The sequence below is a fragment of the Ochotona curzoniae genome, unplaced genomic scaffold (genome assembly GCF_017591425.1).
Source record: "Ochotona curzoniae isolate NIBS_2020 unplaced genomic scaffold, NIBS_Ocur_1.0 scaffold_1037, whole genome shotgun sequence".
Classification (NCBI taxonomy): domain Eukaryota; kingdom Metazoa; phylum Chordata; class Mammalia; order Lagomorpha; family Ochotonidae; genus Ochotona; species Ochotona curzoniae.
Window position 1 is genome coordinate 31,430,798 of NW_024467083.1, and position 17,233 is coordinate 31,448,030.

The following is a 17,233-nucleotide window of genomic DNA, read 5'->3' on the forward strand; positions in this document are numbered from 1 at the left end:
CACAATGCAGACACTATTAAGAATGAAGAAGAAACATGCAGACATCAGTTTTTCAATCCCTTCATTCCTGTTTGACAAAACTGAGGACAGAGATAGGCAGTGAGTTGTCTGGCAACAGTCAGGTAAACGTTTGGAAATTAAGCCTGAATTGTCTGACTCAGCTCATCCTACTTACTTATCTTGATTTTTCTCAAAAAGATCACTGCATGCAGACAGAACTATCAAATGGGAATACTACAGATTTCCTTCGAAATCTCAGTCATTTTGCTCTGTTGACATTTTTTTTTTCAGACCTTGCAAAGTCATAGCAAGATGTGTGACCAGCAGAAGCAACCACAGTTCCCTCCATCTTGTGTGAAAGGTTCGGGATTGGGAGTTACTCAAGGTACCAATGGTGCTTCTGTGAAAGGCCCAACTGTCTATGTTGCAGGTGCTGCTGGGGGCTCTGCTCCAGGTCCAATTGTAGGCTCTGCTACAGGACTGTCCCTGGCTCCAGCTCAAACATATGTGAACTATCCAGCTTCAGTCCCAGTTCAAACCTATGTCAAGTACCAAGTTCCATGCCAGACTCAAACCTATGTGAAATGCCCGGCTCCCTGCCAGACATATGTGAAGTGCCCAGTGCCATGCCAGACAACCTATGTGAAGTGCCCAGCTCCTTGTCAGACATATGTGAAGTGTCCAACACCATGCCAGACAACTTATGTGAAATGCCCCGCTCCCTGCCAAACGCAGACATATTATGTCCAGTACCCAACTACTCGCCAGAGTTACTATGTTCAAGCTCCTGCAGGTGGCTCAGCTTCCCAGGGCTGTGCCCCAGATCCATGCTCTGCTCCGTGCTCCACCAGCTACTGCTGTCTGGCTCCTCGGACCTTTGGAGTGAGTCCCCTGCGACGCTGGGTCCAGAGACCTCAGAGCTGCAACACAGGATCCTCTGGCTGCTGTGAAGACTCAGGATGCTGCAGCTCTGGGTGTGGAAGTTCTGGATGCTGCAGCTCTGGGTGCGGTGGTTCTGGGTGCTGCTGCTTGGGAATTATCCCCATGCGCTCCCGAGGTCCTGCATGCTGTGATAATGGTGATGAAGATGACTGCTGCTGTTAAACAGACGGATGGCCCTGCTGCAGAATTGGCTACCCTGCTATGACTTTCAAAATGCCCATCAGTCCTTGACCTACTTCCTGTTATTCCCAGGGACATAGAACCTCATCGCTTCATTCCCTACTTTGCTTCTCCATCAAGGCCACCTGCCAGAGATTGCGCAATCCATACTCTGGCAAGAATAAAGCTTTGAATGCAACTCACAGTGACTTCCTGTTTATTAATTTGGTGCATGTTTACACTTAACTATCAAAAACTCTCATGCCTCTCTCTTTTTACCTAAGAGTAAGATCTGCATAAATGTAAATAGGTGCATTTAATTAAGTGAACTTCGAGTCTGGGATTCCCAGGACTTCCAGAATGCTGTGGATAAACTTCCCTACACAAATTACCAGGATTTGAGCCAAGAGACTTAGGATTAGGGGCTACCTTTCTCTTGAAGATAGTGTTTGGCCACAATGCGGCTTTCACGGTGGCATTTGGGCTTCACACAAATTTGGACCTTGATTTTCTGGTTGTGGGAAGGTGTGTGAAATACTGTCTTTCTGGGAGCATGCATAGATAACAGCCCTGCTACAGCCAAGTGACTTGAACCCAGGCTGAGCTTTATGGATTACGCTTTCTCATCTAATTGGATTCTTTTTTTTTCAAGAGCGGAGGGTAGAAGCATGAAGAAAGAGGCTAGGATGCGTATGAAGCAGGTAGATGTTCTACAGGTTCAGTTGGTGGTGAGTGAGGGCTCTCCAATCAGAAGATGAGACTCATGGAATGAGCACCGTGGTCCTAAGTTCAGTCATCCCTTCTTATTGTGGCTTCCTCATCCATTGTGTAATGGGTTCTGGAGAGTTTGAGGCAAATTTTCATAATTAGCAACTCTATAATGCATGCAATAAAAATAAGTATAAAGTGTAACTGCTCACTCAGAACAACCCCAAAGGCCTTCTGTGGGGGGCCAGTATGCTTGGTGGTTGCAAAGATGAGTGGATGGATGAGAGCAAGGGATGGCGCGTTTCTAAACAGTCTGTGGTTCACTAGAAGAGGCATCAGCAAAAAGTCATCTTGACTATTTTGCTGCTCTTGGATATTTGAACACCTGACATTCCTCAGGTCATCTTTCATTCACCCATCCAGATGATTAAACTTTCAGCCTATTCACTGGACACTCAAAACTGGGAAGGGCCTTGTCCAGGACCATGAGATCCTGGCTTCAGACTGGCTTAGCTCCAGCCATCGTGGCCACTTGAGGAGTAAACCAGCAGACAGAAAATCGTTCTCTCTGTATCTTCTCTTTGTAAATCTGCCTTTCCAATATAAATAAATAAATCTTTTAAAATATACAATCAGCATGAACTATGTAAAAATAGTGTAGAAATTCATAAATGAAATTAAAATTCAAATTCCAGTTCTAAGCTATTTCCCATGGATGGCCTTGCTCAGTTTTTATTACATTTATCCAGATTTTTGTCTGGATCTTCTAGTATCTGAAGAGAATGGTCCCCACTAACCTTATTTCAGTACTGACATACCATGTATTATAGTGACTCCATTGTGTAACTTACAACCCACGGCTAACCACCCAGCCGTATGTCCTCCTCAAACTGTTCAGCAGACCCTCATTAGATTTCTGCTAATGCTCTCTAGTATCTGTGCATGAAGGCTTCCTTGACTTTTTCTCCCCTGGCCTGCTTTTCTGTCCTCTTCCTCCCGACCCAGCTCTTGATACAGCATATATTGATGGTTTGAGTCTATTGATTCTTGTTAATTTTCTTTGTGTTTTACCCAATCTTGACCTTCTCTCTTCCAGAGAAACTGACCCAGACAAAAAAAAAAAAAAACCTCTTCTAATCTGCTCTCATTATCCCATTATATTGATGTATAATAGAAAAGAGGAAAATACTTATAAGCTCAAGAGGTAAAACTATTATTTAGGAAGTAGGGAGTAAAAGTGGAAGCAAATTAGGGAGGGGTAAAAGTCCTCGCCTTGCATGCACTGGGATCCCATATGGGTGCCAGTTCTAATTCTGGTAGCCCCACTTCCCATCCAGCTCTCTGCTTGTGGCCTGGGAAACCAGTCAAGGACAGCCCAAAGCTTTGGGACCCTGTACCCACATGGGAGACTCAGAAGAGGTTCTGGACTCCTGGCTTTGGATCGGCTTATCTCTGGCCATTGCAGCTGCTTGGGGAATAAACCATTGGATGGAAGCTCTTCCTCTTTGTCTCTCCTCCTCTTTGTATATCTGCCTTTCCAATTAAAATAAATAAATCTTAAAATAACTAACAGGGGACATATATAAAATTTATTTGTGCTGATTCATGTAATTATATCTTTTTTGTTACTTGTTTTCTAATATCTCTATACTACAAAGAGCTATCTAATCACCCTTTGTTGTATCCTCTTTGCTCACTCTCTTCTGTTTTTTCCTATTTTTTCTATTTCTGTTATTATTACATGAGCTGCTATTGATGCTCTTTTCAAATGTTTTAAAGTTTTACATCATCTAAACCCCAGGGAATTAACATATACTTTTGAAAACAAAATTCCAAAGAACCACGAAGCAAGGGACTGGGTTTGAAATCGTGAGATTGTGTGCAACAGAAACAGCTTTCCATAAACTGAAATCTCTGGGAGGACCCAGATGTGTGCTAGGAGGATTTGTGGAAAAGACACAGTCAAGAGATGAAGCAGCGGAGGACTCCAGGCTCTCACTGCACCCAGGAGAAGCATCTCCAAGTGAAGCCTGGCACCTGGGAGTGAGGACCTCTCTGTCTCACAAGCTTCACGGACCAGGGAACACTCAAAAACCTGGCCATTTTGGAAGAGCCACAAGAGCAACTTTTATGTTGGGTTTTCATGCTCTTTCTCATCTGGTATTAGATAGCTATTTAACATTTATTTCACTCCAGGTATCACCTCTATTATTTTGGAGTTTGGAGGTTATAGCATACTTGCACACACACACACACACAGAGAGAGAGAGAGAGAGAGAGAGAGAGAGAGAGAATAGCCAAATAATAAGGCAACCAAATATAAAAATGCAGCTATAAAGCCATGAGCTAGCACAAAGGGATATATAGTACTCTACAACATGAAATTTTACTTGGTCAGCTGAGAAAGTGTAGCTTGATCCTAAGGTTCAGTAGGAGTTAATTACAGAGCAAGGGGATACGTTCCCTTGCAGAGGCCAGGGCACAGGTAGGGCTCTATGGGAGGAGAGCATTTGACGAGAGGGGGAGCAATGAAGCAGACAGGATGACTTTGTGGCACTGCTGAGGACAGGATCGTCAGTGAGATTTCACACAGGTAATATAAAATGGTTTGTGACTCTTAAAGTTAATCTTTCTCTGTAAAAAGGAATTTACATTTTTAGAGTATATTTTTAGAGACATTCTATAATGATTTTCCAACAGCATTAGTCTACACCACCATCTCCCAGCCCTACCACGTGTAACTTCCCAGTCTCGGGTTTAAGTTGGCATAGCTGTGAACTTGGGTCATAGGATTTCACATGCCAGCAGTTAGTGATCTTTGTCTCCCAGTGTAGGCATTTTCACACTAATACTGGCCATTTTATTTTTACAACTAATGGTTCAGAGACAAGGACTTCAAGATGTTCATCCTACATATAAATTTATGTTCTACCATAGCTCATTTTTAAATAATGTAAGGCATCTTGATGCACCATGTCTTATGTAAAATAATCCAGATTTTCCCACTTTTAGCTCCTTTTAGATACACAAGGGAGACTTAAATGAATGATTTAGGGACAATGGCATGCCCAGACTACAGAGTTAATCCCATGAGAAATTGGAAAGAAGATGCTTGGATGACCTGAGGTGCTGATGTCCTGGGATCAGGGATGAACACATTTGCCAAAATTTTTCTTGAGTAAAAATGTCCACCGTGTAGAATCCAACCTTTTTTTTTTGCAGTTTATTTATTTTTATTTGAAAAGCATATTTATAGAGAGAAGGAGAGAGAGTGACCTTGCATCTGCTGGATCACTTTTGAAATAACTGCAATGGCCAGAATTGGGTTGATCTGAAGCCAGGAGCCAGAAGCTTCTCCAAGGTCTTCCTTATAGGTGCGGGGTCCCAAGGACCTAAGCCAACCTTCACTGCTTCCTCCAGTCCATAAGCAAGGAGCTAGATCAGAAGTGGAACATCCAAGACATAAATCAGCATCCATATGGGATGCTGGTGCTACAGGTAGACGATTAGTCTGCCCCGGCTACACTGCGTCAGTCCTGAACAAGAAAGCTTCTAAATTGTATTCTCTTCCAGGACAACGCCTTGTCCAAAGCCATTGATAGATAAGGCTGATACATATTTATATAGTTTCCCAAAACATACTACTAACAATATAGCCATGTAACCTAAATGTTTAATTCCTACATGCATATTTTACATATATTGTATATGAACATATAGCCAGTATTATTAGATACCCACAAGAATAAACAATAGCAAAGTATTGATTCATGATTGTTAAAGGGAAGGACAGAGATAGGTGACTTTTATTTACTCAGAGTACTTTATGCTGGGTCCTGGGTCAGTACTTTATTTGTGCTGTTCTCTTACTAAACTAATGAAGTATTTGATCTGAACTACTGAGCAAGTTTGACGGTAGCTGTACATAGAACTGCGGTGACATCTGGACTTTTGAGCCAGGTAGATCTGTTTGCTGTCTCTATGACCCTAGATGAGTTACTTGGGTGCTGCACTCAGAGGCTATGTTCATCACACCATGCACAACAGTGCCGAGCACATCCGAAGTACACAACCTGATAAGCCTTTTTCCATCCTTGGTTGGAAGGGCTGTATCAGTGAGCATGAAAGGTAACTTAGAAAGAAAGAGAGTGGCCATCACATCAGATACAGTGTTTTCAGGGTGTTATGACTTTAAATGTTTAATTCTATAACAAAACACAGCAAGAGAAGGTTTTAATTATAGATCAAATTATGAAAAGAAGTAACCTGACATTACGAATGGCTATTGTCTCACTGTTTCTCCAATGCCTGCTCTTTTCTCAGCTCTGTCCCCATTCCCTTTGTAACACTGAAAAAGCCACTTCACCTCTTTGCAGCTCATTTTCCTCCTCTCTAAAATGGGGCTGGGTGGTGTGAGTTGATCCCTGCATGCATTTTCCAGCTCTCATAGTCTTTTCTTCAATTCTTGGATCCTCCTCCCAGTGCAGATAATGTTGTAAATAGGGTACTGTTTTGATGTGCAGCTACTTGCTTGCCTTAAAGGAGTGTAGGAAGTGAGGCACCTGGGTTAACAGTTCCTTCTTGGAATCAGTGCATGACCACCAGAGGGACTCCAGACTAGGTCCTTAGACAGAAGTTGGCTGGGAAACATCATGATCAGATAGCATTCCCTGCCATCTGTGTAAGCATCTCCACCCAGCTGATGGTAGCTGGTGACCTGATTATCACATCATTGAGTGTTGAAGTGGACTGAGCCACAGTGGGAGCAGAGGGGGTGGAATAGTATGCACAGCATCAGAAGGCTGAGAAAGGCAGTACCTGAGTAGCCTTGTGTGCAGCCCACATAGATACTCTGCTGAGAAACCTGTTCATCACAGCATACTAGCCCAGCACTCTGGACGAGGTGGGAACCAGGCCTTCTTAGCTTATCGAAGCCAAGCACAGGGTGGCACTCAACATGTACTTGCCAAAGAAAGGAATGTCTCCTCCCTATTTTATGTCTATCCGATTGGTGATTTCCTGTATTGTGTGAATCCAGTCTGATGACACAGGGAACACAGGAGAAGACTCACGGGTTTAGCTTCCATGGATTTTACAGACAGGAAAAACCCAAGGTGAATATTGTCTGTGGTGTGTTGAGTTGTCATGGTGCTAAGGAATCCACACACCTCACTTCTGACCACACTCAGACAATGTTAGAACCCCACTTCTCACCATGTGCTACTTTTTCTTCCTAGATTTTTTTTTTTGCTATTTAATACTATATTACTTGTTCATTTCTTTCTTGTTCTACCTTTTTATTAGAATGAAACGATCCTGGAGTGAACTCAGGGGTCTTGTGTTTCCTATGGACTATTTGTGTACCCCATGCCAAGAACACTGTCTGGCATGTAACACACAATTACTGTGCTTTTATTGGAAGAATGTTTGCATTTCATCCATTACTTAAAAGGGAGATAGAATCATTGCCTTTACTTTACAGCTAGAATGTTGAGCCTCCTAAGGGCTAAATAACTTGTCTGAGGACACACTAATAGTAGGTCAGACTTTACCCAAGCCTTACTTCAGTGTTAACCTAGCTGTGATTCTTCCTCCAACTATAAGAACTTGAATTTTCATTTCGTGGAGGGCTTTTGTTCCATAAGAAATTTCAGAATCTGATTTCTTAGAGTGTTATCTTCAACTTCTCTTCACTTTGTGCTTCTTTTACTTGTCTATGTCTTTTAAAAAGTTCTATTGTAATGATAACTAAGAACTACAAGGCAAAAATCTAGTTTACATTCTCTTTATACTTTAGAGAGAGAGAAAGAAAAAAGGTATATATTATTCCAGGTCTCCCATGCAGGTTCAAAAGTAGCTTACCATACCCCTCTCTCTTGAACCTGCATGGGAGACCTGGAATAAGTTCCTAGCACCTGATTTCAAATCAGCTCAGCTCTGGCCATGGCAGCCATTTAGGGAGTGAAACAATAGATGGGAGATCTTTGTGTCTCTCCTTTTCTCTGTAAATCTGCCTTTGCAATAAAAAAGAAAAAGACCTTAAAATAAAGCACTGAATCTGGACAGCCCTAGAGGAGGTGTGGCTTGGCCTTCATCTCAGAGATTAGCTGCCTTATGCACTTGGGACTCTCCTCCTGGGTTTCCGCACTGGCAGGAAGGTTTAATCACTCTGAGTAAGGGCAGATGAAGCAAACCTGGTCTACTCAGGGCTGGGTGTGGGGAATACCAACATGAAGAAGGCCTGGTGCCTGTCCTTGAGGAGTCCGTGGTCTTTTGATTGAGCCTGCATGTCAAACAACATGTGTAAGATGATGATGCGTACAGTAACGCCTCGTGGAAACATAGAGGAAAGATGTGTAATGTAGGTAGCAGTAGGATGCTAGGGGCAACACAACCTATGACAAGCCAGAGATGAGCAGGACCCAGCCAAGCAGAGCACAGTGAGGGGTTACGTGTTTGATGATGTACCAAATCACTAAGGTCCTTTGCTCTAGGGATGTTTCTGTCTCTAGTTCTAATCCCAAAGGCTTGGATGGAATGGCATCAGCTGTCCCAGCAGCCAGAGTCTTCGGTTCAACCTCCCTGGGAGCCAGCTCAGGCTGACCCTGTTGGGTACCTGAGCTCTGACTTCCTCCTCTACTAGCAAGATCACTCAGTGTTATCTTGATTTTAATCCTTAGGGCAAAAGTAGCTTACCATACCCCTCTCTCTTATTTCTTTTACTTATGTCATTGCCTGGAAATTCCTATCCATAACTAACGTGTATGAGTGTGTGTGTGTGTGTGTGTGTGTGTGTGTGTGTGTGTGTGTGTGTGTGTCTGTACATGTGCAGGATCTCACAGACACAGCTATGCACACAAACATGAGAGAGTATCGAATCTGTACCTATACACTGATATTGTATATGTGTGCACATGTATATCCATAGGTGTGTGTGTTCATATAAATGTATATATTCATCATTTTAGTTATTTTAAAAGTGCTTTTTAAAGTTCTGTTTATTTATTTGAAAGTAAGAGGTACAAAGAGAGGGAAATACATACAGAGAGAGAGAAAGAAGGATGGGAAAAGAAAGAAAGAAAGAGAGAGTGAAAGAGAGAGAGATCTACTACCCTTTGGTTCACTTCTCAAATGGTCACAATGACCTCAGCTAGGCCAGGCTGAAGCCAGGAGCCAGGAACTCCATCAGAGATCCCATGTGGGTGGCAGCCTAAGCACTTGGTCCATCTTCTGCTGCTTTCCCATGTTATTAGTAGGGAGCTGGATTGGAAGTGGAACTGGTGGGAAATGATCTGGCATCCATGTTTGATGCTGGCATCACAGGTGGCAACCTTATCTGCTACGCACAACATCGGCTACCATTTTAGTTGCTTGTAATACAATACAGTTTATCCAAATAACATAATCCGCCCCTATTGGGATCCCCAGGCTTCATCAGGGGTCTAGATTTGTAATATTCAAAATTAATTCTATAAATCTACCACAAAATAGGCTTCCATGTTCAAATAGGTCAAGATATCATATATTGTCTGAAAGCTAGCATTGTAAGTACGCCACTTGACTTTAGTCATCTGTGGTTCCTTAATTGCCTGAAAAGTCTTGATGCACAGAGACGAGTTTCACTTAATAAAACCTCTTGCTTTTTGGACTCATTCACTTGTGGAGGCCCATTCTGTCTGTATACCATGTGCCCCTGCTCAGGGCTGTGATCTGCCTTATGGAAATGCTGCATCAAACCAGAACTTCCTTATGATTCACTTTTTGGGAAAGGAGAAGTCTCAACACTTTTCAAATGCACTTCCCAAATCTTAAAAGATGAGCCAGTCTTCAGTATAGCAAGTATTACCAAATTCATTAATCATTGCCTGGGCTACATTACAATCTATTTCAGAATTTGAGTTTTAAAAGAACTGTTTCTGGGGTCAGCATTGTGGTATAGTGGGCAAAGCCACAGCCTGCAATGTCATCATCCCATATGAGCTCCAGTTTGAGTCTGGCTGCTCTACTTTCTATGCAGCTCCCTCTTAGTAGCCTGGGAAAGCAGTGACAGATGGGTCTCTACTCACTTACGTGGAGAATGTGGCTGAAGCACCTGATTCCTGGCTTTGGTGCAATCTGGCACAACCTGGTGAGCAAACCAGTGAATGGCAGATCTGCCTCTGTCTTTCCCTCTTTCTTTGTAGCTCTGACTTTCAAGATAAAACTGTTCCAGATTTATTTGCAAGTTTGGGAAATACATAATTTAAGAAGAAACTAATCCTTAATTTTGTAAGAAATAGAGAACATTTTCAGGCTAACTAAATTTACCTGATATAGTTGTTTACATGCAAGGCAGAGTCCAACGGATTCAGATCAGGCATCCACCACTACTATCAATCCCACTGTAATTTTCACTAGTCAAAATTCATCTAAGAGTAAATCTGAATTTTTCCATCCCTTAAAAATTACTTTCTCCCTAAGATGGCACAGCAATTAGAATCATTAATTTGCTTTAAAAATATTTTTATTTGAGAGGCAGAGTCACAGAGTTAGAGATCTTCCATCCACTGGTCACTTCCCAAATGGCCACAATTGCCAGAGCTGAGCCAATTCAAAATCAGGATCCAGGAGTCTCCTCTGACTCTCCCACGTAGGTGCAGGGACCCAAGGACTTGAGTCATTCTCCACTGCTTTTCCAGGCCATAAGCAGGGAGCTGGATCAGAAGTGGTGCAGCCAGGACAGGAACAAGCACCATATGGTATGCCAGCACAGCAAGCAGATATTAGCCTATTATGCCATGGTGTTAGCCCCAGAATTATTAATTTGAGAGCGGCATGTCACTTCAGCTGTGTGAAGTGGGAACAGTTCTCTGTGTTACCTTCATTATTTTTGTTATCATTTTCCTAATTATGTACAAGGTTTCCACTCCAATTGTCTCTTCCTCTGCAATTCTTTGTGCCTCATTAATTTGAAATTTTATTTTATTTTATTTGAAGGAGATGTAGATGAGAGAGACAGAGAAAAGGAGAGAGCAAGCTTCTCTCTGCTGGCTTACTCAACAAATGTCCTTGATAGCTGAATCTGGGCCAGGCTGAAGACATGACAAGAATTTAGTCACGTCCCCCACAAAAGTGGCAGGGACCCAACCACTCTAGAGCGTCTCCTCCTGGCCCCACGCTCTGCAACAATAGGAATCTAGAATCAAGAGATTTTAAATCCAAGCACTTCAACATCTGGAACCTTAGCCTCTACACCAGATGTCTGTCCCTGTATTTCATTCTTATATACTGTGGTTATAAGTTTAAGTCTATAAATATCTGCATTCACTTCTGCTTATTTTTAATTTCTTACACTTCCACTCTGAAGAGTCTCATTTTGTTTTCAAAGAGAACAACTTGTTCTGGAACGATCACACTCATCCTTGCACAGGGGCCATGCTAATCTTTTCTATATCTTTCCAATTTTAGTGTAAGTGTGGCCAAAGTGAGAACTAGAATGACCATTGTCAGTTAATGTTAAGATTATTGGAGTTCTTGTCTGACCTTCTGGATGATAAACCCTGCAAACACATCTCTGAAGATAAAGTTGGTCTCTAAATCTCTCCAGTCCTCCCTCTTATCTACTTTAATATTTGCACATGGAGTGTTTAGTAAGTTATGTGTATGACATATGTAAGCATCATTTTTCTGCCATCTTTATTGTTGGCTTTGAAAAAACAAATAGGACAATGTATCACTATGCTTGTAAATCTCTATACATGAAATTTGTTTACCTTATATAAATGGTTTTATGAAAAATTAATCATTACAGAAAACTCCAGGCAAAAAGTCCTTCTAATTACATTATTTTGTTTTGATTGCTCTCTGTGTGAGGGAGCCTGGGTAGGCAGAAAGCTATCCGCTAAAGTACAAAGCATGTGACAAAGTCGTAAACCACAGAGTGGTGGCAATAGGCGTTGTGGATGCAGACACCATTGTCTGAGTTCCAGCACGGTGTGTAGTGCTGTGTTCAGTGTAATGTTTCATTTTATGCTTACCGATGAATACAGCTAAGACCGTTTTTTGGCAGGCAATGAAACTGTGCCTTAGGATATACAAGAGCAGCTCACAAGGTTCATGTGAATTTTTAATCTATCCTTTCAGGAGCTTTTTAAGCTTTCACATATATGAATTTTTTGTTCAGGCTTGCCCAGTGTGCTACCTTAAGTAGCAGAAAAGCCAACTTAAGTCTCTACTGCATTGTTTTAAGGTAATACTCTGAAATGTATCCTGTTCACTTTAATTTTGCCTCTTTTCTTTCGCTCTTTTATCTGATGCTATCTGCAGCTTCTCTTAATAGGGGTGTGATCGCTGGCTTTTAATTAAGTCCTTCTTAACTATCCCTGAGCTCAGAAAGATAAATATCGCATGTTCTCACTGATACATGGAAGTGAGAATGCTGTTGTCAATGACATAGAGTGAGCTAGTGGTTCCCAAGTCTTTGAAAGATGTGAGGGAGGGAGGGAGGGCGAGGGTTGTAAACAGGTGCAGTGGGATATAAGACTATTCACTTCTATCATATAGTAAGATATCTATGATTAATAACAATTAACTATTTCAAAATAGAGAGGATTTTTAATGTCACCAACACAAAGAAAGGATAAATGTCTCCTAGCAGCAGATGTGCCTATTCTCTATTTCAAATTATATTGATTTCGGGAATACAAAATTATGTGCTGTGTAACTATGTACCATTGCTATGTGTCAGACACAAATACATCTTCAAAAAAAGAGAGAAAAACTTGTTTTCTTAAATTTTTTTTTCTAAAATCACTTTTTCTTAAAAATCAAGCTCTCTGAATCAACATCACAAATTTCATGTGTAATTTTCCATCATGATCTTACTTTAATCCCATTATTAAAAATCTCATTATTGAGTTTTTTGAAAGTGATAATTGAGTTATCTTATAAATCTTTTGAAATGGTGATTTCTGCTATTTATTCTACTCCCGAAATGATTATGGTTTCAAGTCTCACTGCTGAAATGATGTATCCAATGTAATTGAGAGATACCATCATAAAGCAAGCGACAGTGTGAGTATGCTTTCCTATTTTGAAGTTTCTTTCTTCATTTTCCCCAGAATGCTGAAATTTCTCTGGATCATTTTCCCACTAGGTGTCTCAGCTTTGCCTACGCGTTGAAGTTGTGCCTGGTTCTGTCTCTCTCTGCTCTCTGCATGTGTATTCTCCTTTGTGATCTTGTCCAATCACATATTTCCTAATGATTAGTTACAATCAAAGAGCCAATTAAGTTTGTATGTGTGATAATCTCCTATCTATGCCATTGGAACCCTAGCAAATTTATACCAGAGAAATTTAAAACAATAAAAACAAGCTATTAGCACCTCAAGCTACAATATGTGTTCATTAAAATTAATGATGGGGCGCTGGCATTGTGGCACAGTGCATTAAGCCACTGCTTGCATTGCCAGCATCCCACGTGGAAACTGGTTTGAGTCCCAGTGCTCCACTTTTGTATCCATCCCTCTGCCAATGCACCTGGAAAAGCAACAGAAAATGGGCCTAGTGTTTGAGCCCTCACACCCACATGAGACCTGGAAGAAGCTCTCATCTTCCATCTTTGGCCTGGCAGAGGGTAGGCCATTATTGCCGTTTGGGGAGTGAAGACTCTCTCTCTGTGTTTCAAACAAATAAATATTTTTTAAAGTGACAATTCTTTATTCACAGTTTATGTTTGCTCATTAGTAGGTGTTGAACCAATGTCAAATTAAATAAATTCTTCCTGTCTTATTTTTCTTCCTATCAGTACCTACTTACAGACATACAATAACTTAATAACACACTTGTTGTAACTCCAACCTTGAAGCAAAAAATCTGTAGAAACTTTCAAGTTCAGAATAGTGTTTATTACTCTCCTAACCTCCTTTTATAAGTCACCTCTCTCCTATGATGGTGGCATCACACCTTCCTCATGGCGTCTACTCTCCAGGAGTCATTAGACTCCCCAAGGCCTTAACTTCCCCTGTAATTCCTTCTAGTCCACATTTTGCCAGTCTGATCTGATTCCCAGGAAGTAATGATCTCCATTTATCTCCAATTATTGAGAATTAATACTCAATAGTAAGAGAAATAGCATTAAGCCTCCCTAGGAATCTCTCTTGGATCCTGACACCAAAAAGCCTCCCACACTATGACCTGCATTCCTGCCTCATTGTTCCAGAAATGTCTGCCTTCCTCTTTCCTGGTGTCCAATCTTCACGCTCTGTTTATTGAGCTGGATACTGTACTGAACACATGGATACAGAGGTAAATAAAACATATGCTGCCTTCAAATGGCTCATACATTTAAAAGACATGTAAGAAGATTGTGAAATTGTCCTGAAGAAGAACTATAAAGAACCTGAACCAAAGATCAAGATCATGTGGCAATTAACTTACAACTCCTTGCTTACACATTCATGCTCCAACCCTGCAAGTTACTCAGAGCCTTCTACGTCATATTTGTGTCATTGATATCTTACAAAATTGTGAGCTCACAATAAATAATTCATATTTATAGAATTAAGGAAGGAGTGAATGCATGAAGCTGGAATGGCTGGCCTGCAGACCAGGCCTTGGAGCAGATATCTGGGCTGTCTTTGGCTTCCCGGATTCTTCTGCACCTCTTTCCTAGGAGGTCCTAGAGCCCCAGGGCTGGGAGTGTGAGGAGTCACCCTCATCCTGGTTATGAAAGTGACTGCTCTGCATACACAGGCTGTGCCTCATTCCCAGGAACTCACCAGGCCCAGGATAAAAGGGCTCCAGCACCATGCTCTTCAGTTCACTCCTCAGCCGTGTTGGTCACAGCCTCCTGTTCCTCCACTGATCAGGTGAGTGCTGGGAAAAGAACGCTTTGAGACTGCTGGGCAAGATGGTCTGGGGAAGGGGCAGAAGGAAGCCTGAGAAGAGGAAGAAGCCATTGGAGGGTGGAGAGTTTCTTCAGTAGTTGAAACAGGTCTGCGTTGGCTCTGTGAACCTTGGTGATGGCATGCTTTTCTGACTTCTGGTCTGTTGATTATCTGACAAGGAGCTGGCTATGGGACTGTGTCCTAGCCTGGAGAAGGACAACAATGAGAATGACTGCCCATGAATCTTAGAGTAAAAACCAGGGGTAGGAACAAACCAACAGAAATCATGGGACCTGAACTGCCCAAGTGGAGACTATCGAGATGTTTTCTTTAACTCTTCTTCCCCTAAATGTTCTCAGAGATGATCATTTTCCATCTAAAATGTAGAAGAATGATTTATCTCTGACTGATTCATCCCAGGAAGGTTCTGGATTGTAAAACCAGCATTGTTACCAAGTGCTTAGGATGCCTAATACGGGGCTGATTTTAGAGCCATTGTGTGAAGATGGACAGCATCTACCACTGGAGACAGAAAAGACATGCCAGGGAAAAAGAGCTTTTATTGCACCAGCTTTAACTTCAGCCTCCAAACTCAATTTATAGATTCTATTCACAAAGAAGCTTGGTTTAGAGGGAGCTTCTCAAGTAAGGGCATATCTGCTTGATGTTTGTGTTGATGCCTTTTTTTTTTTTTTAAATCTCTTCTAGGTTTACTGACTTCCTCTTGAAAAATGTCCTGCCAGCAAAGCCAGCAGCAGTGCCAGCCCCCTCCCAAATGCCCTCCCAAGTGTCCTCCCAAGTGCCCTCCCAAGTGCCCTCAAACCCCTAAATGCCCCCCAAAGTGTCCCCCTAAGTGCCCTCAAGTCTCTTGCTGCAGCTCCAGCTCTGGAGGCTGCTGTGGTTCCAGCTCAGGGGGTTGCTGCAGCTCTGGGGGTGGCGGCTGCTGCCTCAGCCACCATAGACCCCGCCGTTCCCTTCGTCGCCGACAGCAGAGCTCTGGTTGCTGTGGTGGTGGCAGTAGCAGTGGCTGCTGTGGCAGCAGTGGTGGCAGCAGCTGCTGTGGCAGCAGCGGTGGCAGCAGTTGCTGTGGCAGCAGTGGTGGTGGCCAGCAGTCTGGGGGCTCTGGTTGCTGCTGACCTGGGCCATGAAGAGCTGAAACAAGCTGTACTGGAGGAACCAAAGTGCAACAGACTTACCCCAACCTGCTGTCCCCCCCTGCTCCTTCCTTGCTGACCATATCCTGGGCTGTGAGATGCTGAATCTTCTTGTGGAAGGTTCTGCATTTTCTCCCACCTGGTCAGGTCTCCTGTTCTGTGCTATGAAAGAATAAAGTCCTCCCTACAGAACTTCACTGGTCTCTTGCCATTTTTGTTTTTGTTTTCTGTTTGTTTGTTTTTGTTTTTTCCCAAAGATCATCCCCACAGATCAGTATCAGCAAATGAGTACCCAGCCATGTGCTGACAGGGGTAGAAGCCTGGCCTGGGAGGATGGGTCGAGTGGACAGCTCTCTGCACCTGGTGTAGACAGACATTCTGGCTTTCAGTTGCCAAATGGGGTTTCTGGCCTCTCTTTACATGTGCCAACCATTCTGATTTTATATCTATTACTCTGCTGTACCTTTTTCTTTCTTTCATTTTTTAAAAAAGTCTATTTTACTTATTTGAAAGGTAGAGTGACAGGAAGGCAGGGAGAGACAGGGAGAGAAATACATTTATCCACTGATTCACTCCTCCAATGACTATAATGGCTCAAGTTGGGCCAGGCTGACGCCAGAAACCTGGAAATCCAGCTGGGTCCTCGATTGCAGGTAACTGGGACTCAAACACTTACACCATCCTTTGCTACTTCCAAGGCGAATTAGCAATGAGCTGATTTTTTAACCATAGTGGCTGAGACTTGAACTGGCTCTCTGATAAGGGAAGCTGGCATCACAGATAGTGGTGATGCCACAATGCTGGTCCTTGTGCTTATTATAAAGACTATGACAATGTTTCTGGCAGGGGATATGAAATAAAAACTTTAAAACTGTTAGCCTCCCTTGCAGTAGTAACATCTGAAGACAAACTGAAAGTCTAATCCATGGAAAATAACTGCTTATTCTCTCATTCCTTGTGGCAGAATCAGGGAAGAACCTGGGTCCCTCCTGATTGCATTGCTATGTGTCCCTAGGCTGTGCTCTAGGTTCCTGCTCAGAAATTTAGGAGTCCTACTGGCTATAACCATGAGACTACCCAAGTTGGACAATAACCGGAGACACCGCTTGTGTGTGAAGCACCTCCTAAGCAAGATGTCCCAGGAAAAGAGGCAGGAAGCTCTGCTGGGGAAGTGCAGGACAGCAGCCTGTGATTTTGAACAAACACTTTGAGCAATGCGGTGGTGTTAGGTCTTCCCCACTGGGACAAGACTGCTTAAGGGCATCTAAAATGACATGATGATGATGATGATGATGCAAGCTCCTTTTCCAGAGAGAATTTAGTGTTTTATTAAGTCTTCAAGATTTTTTTTATAAGTGATGTGTAAGAATTATACATGTACATATTTTCTCAATAAAAATTCAA

At 42.4% G+C, this 17,233-nt stretch overlaps 2 protein-coding genes and 1 non-coding gene across 4 annotated transcripts; 2 read left to right on the forward strand and 1 right to left on the reverse strand.

Annotated features, from left to right (window-relative positions):
• The first annotated feature begins 312 nt into the window (after nt 1-312).
• On the forward strand, nt 313-1,104 carry CUNH1orf68 (chromosome unknown C1orf68 homolog). Of its 2 annotated transcripts, XM_040998269.1 has the most exons (2): nt 313-430; nt 497-1,104. In XM_040998269.1, exons 1-2 carry the CDS (start codon nt 313-315, stop codon nt 1,102-1,104), a joined length of 726 nt encoding a protein of 241 aa, XP_040854203.1. The 2 variants fall into 2 exon arrangements, with proteins under 2 accessions (XP_040854203.1, XP_040854202.1); XM_040998268.1 differs by having other exon boundaries at nt 313-1,104.
• Nucleotides 1,105-11,172: 10,068 nt separating this feature from the next.
• Nucleotides 11,173-11,280, reverse strand: LOC121168898. Its single transcript, XR_005885767.1, has one exon. It is a non-coding gene; the product is annotated as a U6 spliceosomal RNA (small nuclear RNA).
• A 4,126-nt stretch (nt 11,281-15,406) lies between these two features.
• On the forward strand, nt 15,407-15,811 carry LOC121168883 (late cornified envelope protein 5A-like). Its single transcript, XM_040999378.1, has 2 exons — nt 15,407-15,476; nt 15,540-15,811. The coding sequence occupies exons 1-2, from the start codon at nt 15,407-15,409 to the stop codon at nt 15,809-15,811; spliced, it is 342 nt and encodes a 113-aa protein (XP_040855312.1).
• Nucleotides 15,812-17,233: the final 1,422 nt, after the last annotated feature.

Coding starts and splice junctions, on each gene's coding strand:
- CUNH1orf68 (XM_040998268.1), top strand. CDS start 313: ATGTGTGACCAGCAGAAGCAACCACAGTTCCCTCCATCTTGTGTGAAA.
- LOC121168883 (XM_040999378.1), top strand. CDS start 15,407: ATGTCCTGCCAGCAAAGCCAGCAGCAGTGCCAGCCCCCTCCCAAATGC. Junction 15,477..15,539: donor TCCCAAGTGTCCTCCCAAGT/GCCCTCCCAAGT, acceptor AGTGCCCTCAAG/TCTCTTGCTGCAGCTCCAGC.